The sequence below is a fragment of the Lepisosteus platostomus genome, chromosome 1 (assembly GCF_059453375.1).
Source record: "Lepisosteus platostomus isolate fLepPlt1 chromosome 1, fLepPlt1.hap1, whole genome shotgun sequence".
Taxonomy (NCBI): Eukaryota; Metazoa; Chordata; class Actinopteri; order Semionotiformes; family Lepisosteidae; genus Lepisosteus; species Lepisosteus platostomus.
The window spans coordinates 69,043,838-69,053,811 of NC_142611.1; the positions used below are offsets into that span (position 1 = coordinate 69,043,838).

Genomic DNA, 9,974 nt, shown 5'->3' on the forward strand with positions numbered 1-9,974 from the left:
ATTGCTTTTCAAAGAGCAACTGGTAAGTTGATATTTGATTTACATTTATTAAAATACTTCTATACATACATGTTTTTTTATGTAAAGCGTTCGACTGAAGCACTTTGAAAAGCGATTCAAGCGAATGCCAGATAATCGTACAAACTGGCGACTTCTTTACGGAAGTGGCTTTAGGTCAGGTGGCGGGAGTCGTTACATCCGGTTCCCGCCAGAATCACTTTCACGTCATCTTTCGTTACAATTCTGAGGGAACCGTTAGTGCCCCGGCGGAGACGGAGTTTCTACAGGGCGAGGTGTCCAGTGTGGAGAGTCTGCTAAAGTTAATTTTATCACGATATATATATATATGTGTGAACAAACTGGAAATTTAAGCTTTCCTTTCATTTGTATTTGTATTGTAGCAGCTGTGCCCAATGGCCGCCCTAAAAAAAACCTCTGGGTTCTTATAAAGTGGTGACGATCGCTAGTGCAGGTATCTGCAGCTGAATTCATGTATTTGTACTGTATAAATAATGTCCTTGTAAATTATGAGTACGAAACGCGGACATCATTTGATTTGTAGCTCAACAAAGCTTATTATGTTCCATAATTTCACTCCAAATAGTTAAATAAAATGTGGATTGTACGGCAGGCGGTATAGGTAGCCGACTCTAGAGATACTGAAGGGTAAGATATCAGTAACTTGTCCTCAACCGTTGTGATGTCAAACGGGGCGTTTGCGTGAACGGACATTTCCAGAATGTTTTCTCTTCCGGTAATATAGGAAAGTTAGTCAGGGCTTTTACGAAGAAGCAACAGCGTGTTTTAATACCCGTCAAAAATGAGGCGCATAAATCCGTACCGTGCGTGAGAGAGCCCACACGAGGGCGCCCTTCGAAGAGCCGCAGGCATTACAGATATTGGGATTACAGTGTTTTTACAGATAATGACGCTGGAGCAGCCGCGGCTACAACAACAACTGCAGGGGTCAGTACCGCTGCTACGCGGTTCATAAAACTGTCTTTTTCTTCTTCATCAGACCAAGTTAGTTTACTCAAAAACATTGGTCAGAAGCGCTTGGCAAAGTGCATTACATCTCACCAGCCTGTGGAACAGTCCTTGTAGTGTCAAATGTAGGAAAGATGTCCGGCTGTACTGAACACAGGAGGACTGTAGCTGAATGAAGAAAGAGCCCCAGTGGCCCCTGTGCTTCTACAGGGGTCCCTCCACTTAACACCACAGCCTTTCCAGTTTCTCCCCAACGATGTCCCTCCCAAATCTGCCACCACAGTTTCCTATAGCACGAAAACAAGTGTTGTAAGGCCTGCTGAATGCCTCTGAAAGGTAGCCCATTGCAGCTCCTAGTTAGGCACAGGTTTATCTTTTCAGATACTGTAGTAGTAGTTTATGGGGGAGCAGCCCGGGGCTAAATCCATAGGTCCAGGTGTTCCCTTCAGCAACCCAAGCCCGTGGAGGAGCCATGTGTCTGAGCAGAGCTGGCAGTGTGAGTGTACAGTAATCCGATGATGTAATGAACACCACCACCTGCTGTGCTCCTGTATAAACAAGTCTTGTAAAGGTGCAGATATTCAGGGTGGAAAAGGGGAAAGGGCTTGTGTGTGTGCGGAAAAGAAAAGCTTGGATATGCTGTCACTGATATGACCCTTTGAACTGCTTAAACCTTGATAAGCAAGAGGTCTGAATGGCTTCTTCTCATCTGCACTCTTCATTACTGCTACTTTTGTAGTTAAAGGCATTGTTTGCTTACCACGAGGGTAGGATGATCTGCTCTAAGAGTTACAGGTCCCATGTAACAGGCTGGACACCATTAGATGCACATTAAAACTGTGGCTGATCTCTATGCTAAGTCTACAGCAGTAAGTTAGTTGCCTGTCATGTTAACCAGGTGATTTTGTGTGTAGAATGCAACCCCTTCTAGGCCAGGGTAGTGTGCTAACTTTCATGTGTATTTCTGAGATAGCTTTATCAAGTCTGAATCAACACTGTGTCCTTATCCGAGTGTTCAGTGAAGTCAGTGTCACGCTGTAATGTTTAGAACAGATTAAGTGCTTTGTCTGCTTAGGTGTGTATGAGTAGCCTGTTTTCTAAGCATTACAATGGACACAAAATTCAGCAAAATAATTTCCTGTTAAGACCTAATTTTACAAATGAAAGATCATTCTGCCTATGTAGCTGCCTTTGGTAGTTAGAAGCTACTGTGTAGGATACAAAATATGTATTAAAACAAATTTAAATTCCCATAGTATTTACTGCATCTAATCACTTGCAATGCGATTAAAATTATATTCCCTTTGTAAGACATATCCTAGTGAACAGCAGTGCAAACTGCCAGTAATATTTTAAGAATCCATGGGTGCTTGCAGACAAAAAAAAGGTCATGTGGATCAGGTGGGTTTGATGCATGTGTAGCAAAGTCACAGTCTAGGTTTTAATCACTTTTTTATGCATTGCAGGGCCTAGCATAGAATATCCTTCATCAAAGAACAATAGAAGCAGCTGTCTGAGGAAGCAGAGATTTGTCCAGCTAATGGATTGCTGCCAAGAAGTTTGAAAAAGGAGTGACTGGTAAGAAATTTAAATAAAAGATGCAGTTGCTCCTGCTTTTACTGAAGGCAAGTTGCCTTTTAAAAAAAAAAAAAAAAGACATTGTCTCTAGGGATTATTTCATATTTGAAGGTGTTATTTCAATTAATTCAAAATGGTAGCTCGAGAAATGGTCATTTAGTTTTTCTTCTCCCAATAAATCCCATTAACATGGATGTATTGCAAGGCACATTTTATATTTTATTTCTTCACTCTGCTCTTATTTAAATGTGCTGTCCCCATTCTTTCCATATGGAACCATATACACATGCCCACTCTTGTCTAACAAAAAAAACTGGTGCTTAAACTGTTGGCCTGAAATGTTCATTCCTAATCCAGCATTAAGGACTAGTTTTTAAAACAATGGATCTCTTCTGAATGGGTTTCGTATACCAGGAATAACACAGGGCTCATTTTGAGAAGTCCAGTAAACAAATCAAGTAGTTGTGTGGATCCTACCATGCAAAGCAGGAACTCTACAAGTGGAAAGAGTGAGACAGGTGCTTCAGTTTTTTTATATATACATACACATTTCAGTTCCTCAGAAATGAATGAGATTCATTCATCCACAACAAGGGTTGTGGTCCCTGAACAGTGTGTGATTGAAGGGTGATAGAACTCAGAAGTTACATACCTGGACTCCCCCCCCAAGGGGACCTAATGTGTTTGCTTTCTATACCAAAGGTTAAGAAACCTAGACATACTGATTCACAAAGATTACCTTTTCTTTTTTAAAAGCCATCATTATTTCTTCTATTTAAAAAAAAAATGGAAACTCAGTATTAGAGGCACATGTTAAATAAGATTCACATTTATTGCAACAAAAGTGCTCAAAACAGCTTTAAAAGTTTCACAGGGATAGAAAAAATTAAAGGCTGAAAGTTTAAGTTCAGAAAACAGTTTTGGAAGACAGTTTCTGAAAGCTACATTTAGTTGCAAGACTCAATATTCTTCTCCTTCATCCTCTCCCTCTACGCTGTCAGCTCCAACCTCTTCATAATCCTTCTCCAGGGCTGCCATGTCCTCTCTGGCCTCAGAGAACTCGCCCTCCTCCATGCCCTCACCCACGTACCAGTGCACGAAGGCGCGCTTGGCGTACATCAGGTCAAACTTGTGGTCCAGGCGGGCCCAGGCCTCAGCAACAGCAGTGGTGTTGCTCAGCATGCACACTGCCCTCTGCACCTTGGCCAGGTCTCCACCAGGCACCACAGTGGGAGGCTGGTAGTTGATACCAACCTTGAAACCAGTAGGACACCAGTCCACAAACTGGATGGTGCGCTTGGTCTTGATGGTGGCGATGGCAGCATTGACATCTTTGGGCACCACGTCACCACGGTACAGCAGGCAGCAGGCCATGTACTTGCCGTGACGGGGGTCACATTTCACCATCTGGTTGGCTGGCTCAAAGCAGGCATTGGTGATCTCAGCCACAGTCAACTGCTCATGGTAGGCTTTCTCTGCAGAGATAACAGGGGCATAGGTGGCCAGTGGGAAGTGGATACGAGGGTAGGGCACCAAGTTGGTCTGGAACTCGGTCAGATCAACATTGAGGGCACCATCGAACCGGAGGGAGGCTGTGATAGAGGATACGATCTGGCTGATGAGCCTGTTGAGGTTGGTGTAGGTGGGGCGCTCGATATCGAGGTTCCTGCGGCAGATGTCATAAATGGCCTCGTTGTCGACCATGAAGGCACAGTCGGAGTGCTCCAGGGTGGTGTGGGTGGTCAGGATGGAGTTGTAGGGCTCCACCACAGCTGTGGACACCTGGGGAGCTGGGTAGATGGAGAACTCCAGCTTGGACTTCTTGCCGTAGTCGACAGACAGGCGTTCCATCAGCAGAGAGGTGAAACCAGAACCGGTACCACCTCCAAAGCTGTGGAAGACCAGGAAGCCCTGCAGACCTGTGCACTGGTCAGCCTGGAGAGAGAAGATGCATCTGGTTGACTACTGCAGAAGACAGATGTGCTCTCCATTCAATCTTCTCAATTCTTAACACGGGTGGTTTGGGCTGTTCAACATTCATTCAGATACCCACCAGTTTGCGGATCCTGTCCAGCACCAGGTCGATGATCTCTTTGCCAATGGTGTAGTGCCCACGGGCGTAGTTGTTGGCAGCATCCTCCTTGCCAGTGATGAGCTGCTCAGGGTGGAACAGCTGGCGGTAGGTTCCAGTGCGCACCTCATCTGGGGAGAGACGGGTGAAGGGCTGTGAGCTCAGGGGCTCTGGAGCAGGGAGGAAGAGGAACAGCCCTGATCCCCCTCCACTCCACAGCCTGCAGAGCTTACCAATGACTGTGGGCTCCAGGTCTACGAAGACAGCTCTCGGGACATGCTTGCCCGCTCCGGTCTCGCTGAAGAAGGTGTTGAAGGAGTCGTCGCCGCCTCCGATGGTCTTGTCACTGGGCATCTGGCCGTCCGGCTGGATCCCGTGCTCCAGGCAGTAGAGCTCCCAGCAGGCATTGCCAATCTGGACACCAGCCTGGCCAACATGGACAGAGATGCACTCACGCTGTGGAGAGAAAGGAAGAGGATTGTAAAACTCCCATGTTTTGACCAAGAATCATTACAACACAGTAAATCAAAGAAGTTAAAATCAAGTGGCTCTATAACTTGGCCTGGGGCAGATTGTTATCGTTTCCCTTACACCCAGTCATATTGAGCAGGCCTTACAGAGAACCCTAGCATATTAAAACAAGAATATAGAATGGTTTTAGCCCCTACTGTAGACCCTTTAAGGGTGAAAAATTAAGTGGAAGATTTTCAGCTTAAACCTTGAAAAGGGTAACATGTTTAAATGAAAGCCATATTTTCCTCAGAATGTTTCAGAAATTTACTGAACAAGAAAGTAAGTAACGCAAGCTCATCTACAAGCCATTATAAATGTTTGGTAATAATGTGCATTCTTAAAAAGCAAGAGTGGCCTAAAAACAGATGCCGTTTTTCCCCCTGAAAAGTTCCCCAGCTCAGTTCTGTGGAATGTGTGCCGAGTTCCAGCACACAAGGCGAACCAGCGGTTTGTCTGATCAACACCCTTCCTCGTTGAATTACTGAAAGCATGAGTCATCCTGAACTTTCAGTCTGCTGTACCTACTCACTGGCAGAAGATGAGAGTTCTCAATAATCCTTGTACATAACTGGTTTCCTGTTCACCTCCTGCCCTTAAGCTTCTTTTTAACAGATTTTTTAAAAAATAGGATTACTGTGTAAGTTTTTTTTTTTGCTGGGAATCAAATGTAAAACATTGAGGTTATAGAAGACTGGTTACCTGGTTGTGTATGGTAAACAAAACAGCTTTTGAGATGTGAACAGGTATAGATAGGAGAAGGAGATCAGTGTATCTTGTTTTTTGTTTTTTAAATGTCATCAGAAACCATTACTAACCACCCCTTCTTACTCCAGCCCCTGTAAGCTTAACGTCCTTGCCAAGAATTATCTGGATTTGTCCACTGGAAAAAAAAAAAAAAAAAAAGGTTCCTTTGACACCAACAGCCAAGAACGCTAACTGAATTCCAATCTGTTTCAATGTCTCTTCGCGTCAGGGTGGTTTTATAAGGCTTCTGTTTAATCCCCTACAGGAAGAAAAGGGAGTTCTTTTGTAACAAACACCAGTTCAAACCAGAAAGCCACACATCACCTGACTGTGCCTGCTAGAGCTCATAAGCAGATCGGAGACAGACCAGGCCTATGTTTCCAAGTTCTACAGAGGACAAGCACATGACTTCAGCTTTCCGAAAGCAGCCCATTCAGATGTCTGGGTTCTGCAGTAACAAGGGTCTTGCGCGTTTTGCCCTAGCTGAAACATTCATTTAGCTGCAAAGTCACAGGTCCATTCCACCAGCAACAAAACAGTTACACACTGGGCAGGGGGGGGAAGCTTCCCCGTCTCCTTGGCCCAATAAAATTAATGCAGTCGAGTTCTTTTGAATCCATCTTGAGAATTTCATTTGTAAAATAATCTTAAATCCTGGACAGGAAGCTGAACCCGACAAATACAGCCACACTGCAGGCCTGGAAGCCCACAGGATCAGTCTACCACCTGTAAGCAAGTTCCCAAAGGGATCCGGTTTTTTTACGTTGTACAGAAGCACTTTAACGGTGAGGCATGACCATCAGCAGGACAGACTTCCAGGGCTGTACACGTCCACACTGACCTCATGGCAACTAATTCCCCACCTCAGAAATGTACATCCCTGGCTGATGGCAAGATCATGGCTTTTAGCAGTTTTAATCCCCATTACAATTGCAACGCAAAGTCAGCACATTGCAGGCTCCGACTGAACTAGTCTGGCGCTGTATAGTTCCCAAGAGCCCGTCTCCCAACACCGATGGGGAATTTAACTTTATGCATTTCCTGGAATGCACTTAAGGCATCTATATTATCCGCTCAACCAAGACATCTTTAGTCAAGTTTCCCCAAAAAAGATTTTTTTTTTTTTTTGAGAGAGAGAAAGAAAGGGAGAGACCAGGTTTTTCTACCTCAAAACAGCTTAAGACATCAAGAAGGGGTGACCTGTTCCAGTGAAACTATTCTCCCACTGCAAAGCCATTTATAACCTAGAGCAGGGGTCTCCAACCTTGCTCCCATCACTCTTATAGGTCAATCGCCTGTTAAAAAAATCAGGGGCAGACCTACAGCAGGAGCTTGAAATGTTCAGTTTCAAGTAATATTTCTGTAAAAGAAATACTGGTCCCAGGGGGCTGAAGGACATCTGGATTTTTGATCCGATTTTAATAAGTTTTATAACCATGTTTAATTTATACCAGACCTTTGGAATTTGATTTAAAGGCTCGCCTGGAGGATCGGGTCTCCCCTGGACCAGGGTTCGAGAAGACCCATTTGATTCCAGATCCCAGTAAGACGGATTTGGAAAACCCTTGTACTGTATCTAAGCTTTTCTACAAGCTCTTTACATGCGGACCACATAAAATGAAGATATGCTTAAGGATATTGGAGAACTTGGATTTTCCCTTAAAGATCGGCGAGATTAGTCATAGTAAAGAGATGTTGCAGGACACATTGCAAAGTTTCAGAAAGATTTTATTTTCACGTTTCCTTCTGGATAGGAAGCACCTAACTGAGAGATTTTCAATCTCTACTGTATTTAATATTAATCGCACTGCTGCAAACGTTTAAAGAGCTCCAAGTGATCGTCAGAAAGATGCACTTTTGGTTCTGAAGTGATTAGTTAAATGCTAAGAGGGGAAAAAGTTAATCGGCTAGTTAAATATGAGAAAATGAGACTAGTAGTGCCGAGTTGTTCTCTCAATGGAGTGGGAGCTCAAGACCGCTGTCGCTCTTTCCCCTATCGACCGCGCGGACATTTATAGGTTCTTCAGCGGACGTCGCCCACTGGGCTGCGTGACGTCATGACGCTCTGCGCACCCCGCCCGTCCACCGAGCTACCGAAGCGTTTTAACTGCTCGGGAGCACGAGTCATCCTGGAAAAAAATTATACTGCAGCTTGGGAACCTTCTAGCGATACTGTAAAAATAAGACGAAACAAGATTCAGAGGGCAAATGTTAATATTGTCTTTCAGACCTGCGTCTAAATCGGGATGAGCTGTCGCGGAATATAGGTATTAAATAGTCCGATGAAAGCGCCGACATTGAAAATACTCTGGAACAAGGGAGGGACACAGAGGCGCGGCTACATTCACCGGTCCATCTGTCTTGGCTTGTCTGAGGCGGTTACCGGTAACACCGCCTTTCTTTGACGAACTCGGGGACGGCTCCATTGTTAACTGTGCAGTCCCTGCCGCCGCCGCACTCGTGTTAGAAATACAATAGATGCGTCTCTGAAAACCGTGGCGTCCCTGCTGCGGGAAAAAAAAACTACTATTGATTAATATGCGTATATTTTTAGGAAAATAATTACTCTTTTGCGGGTGTACTAATACGTGCCCTCTCATTCTGGCGTGCGACCGCGCGGACTGACGGGCTCCGGACAATTCGCTCGCACGCGGCTCAGATGCCCCTCGCGCTGCCCGGCCAGGCTGGGGAGGCAGCACGTGCTCAGGACTTCATCAGGTTTTCCAGCCGGACCGGAGACCTACTGCGACACCGCACGCCGAGAGGCGCCTTCATTATCAACCGTCACACGGGGAGTCTTGCATAGATGCCCTGGGAGGAAGAGACCCGAGGAGCGCACAGTTCTTTCTGATGCTTCTTAGCTCTGCGCATGTAACGACACAAATCCACACGGAGAGGCTTCGTCCTACTTTAAACTGGCGTTACAATTACAACACGCGTACACAGTGCCGGTTTAAGGTCAGCAATGTAGTCCAGTTTATCTCAACGCGAACTAGCAGCTTACAGAGGGAAGAAAAACCGCCCTCCGGCCGGCAGGTCCAGGAGATGCTGTGACGCAGCAGATTCCTGCCACAAAGCGACGCGCGACACCCGAGTCAATTTCAAGATACTGATCTCATGATCATCGCTAGAAAGCTTAATTATTAACGTATAACCGTCTTAGACGTTTAACACCAGCTGACCTGGTAAAACCTCCTCCTGTATTCTGGAGAATGGCAACAGTAACAAGGCACAGACCAGTGGTAATATTCCCCCCGTTCCACACTTACCATTTTTAAGAGCTGCGCTGATGGAGCGTAAGAAAGAGACGAGGAAAGAAAGACAGTTCTGTCAGTCAACTCTCACACAGGGACCTTTAGGAGTCTATTGTGAGAAGTTTGCTGCGTGCGGCTCATGGGCGCGGCCATTTATAGCGCGGGGCAGGGGGAGGCGCCATCGCGCGCACCGCCCCGCCTCCCGCTCGCGCTTCCCCGCCCGCCCCGGGGAGCAGGGGCCGCCGGGCTGCCGATAGGCCGCTTCAGACGTTCAAATCATAATTCCACGGCCTAGTAAGGAAGCGAGCGAGAAATCTGGGCACTTAGCACCGAGAAGTCGCTCAGCACAAAGAGGTAGAAGTGAAATGACCCGTAAAAGCCAAGCCGTGCCGGCCGGGGGAGGGGTGGAGCTGCGGGCTGGTTTGTATGTGTTTAACTGGTAGGAAAAAAGTGGTGATGGTAATTTTCCCCCTCCAATATAACCGAATGAGGGGGGTTTGTTACACGAAAGTGCGTGATTGGACTGTGATTCCTGAATTTATTGCCAGCGTCTGTGAAGTAGGTCTCCGTCTCGAATTGCTGCAGGAGTGTCTCGTTTCCTGCGAGCTGATTTCGCCCTCTCGAGAAATTTTATATGTTTGACCTCATTCAGGACAAATGCGATTATTATTAATGCATTAGTATTCGTTCTAGTATGATTATTATTTATTAAGCAAGGCATACGTAATATCAACCACAGCAGAAAAAAACCAAACCTCGTCTGTGACAATGTTATTTGTATTAAGAATGGTTTTAGAAATGGGGTTCGTCTTCAATTACACTGGGAT

At 45.7% G+C, this 9,974-nt stretch overlaps 1 protein-coding gene across 1 annotated transcript; it reads right to left on the reverse strand.

Annotated features, from left to right (window-relative positions):
- Window positions 1-3,378: 3,378 nt before the first annotated feature.
- On the reverse strand, window positions 3,379-9,320 carry LOC148678620 (tubulin alpha-1C chain). Its single transcript, XM_088635215.1, has 4 exons — window positions 9,163-9,320; window positions 4,870-5,092; window positions 4,619-4,767; window positions 3,379-4,500 (listed from the first exon to the last, which is right to left on the reverse strand). The coding sequence occupies exons 1-4, from the start codon at window positions 9,163-9,165 to the stop codon at window positions 3,526-3,528; spliced, it is 1,350 nt and encodes a 449-aa protein (XP_088491341.1). The 5' UTR covers window positions 9,166-9,320; the 3' UTR covers window positions 3,379-3,525.
- Between the last annotated feature and the right edge of the window lie 654 nt (window positions 9,321-9,974).

Bases quoted from the DNA above. Each gene is read 5' to 3' on its own strand.
- LOC148678620 (XM_088635215.1), bottom strand. The intron at 4,768-4,869 runs GTAAGCTCTGCA...GTCTCTCCCCAG, and splicing joins CCTGGAGCCCACAGTCATTG to ATGAGGTGCGCACTGGAACC. The intron at 4,501-4,618 runs GTGGGTATCTGA...TTCTCTCTCCAG, and splicing joins TGGACAGGATCCGCAAACTG to GCTGACCAGTGCACAGGTCT.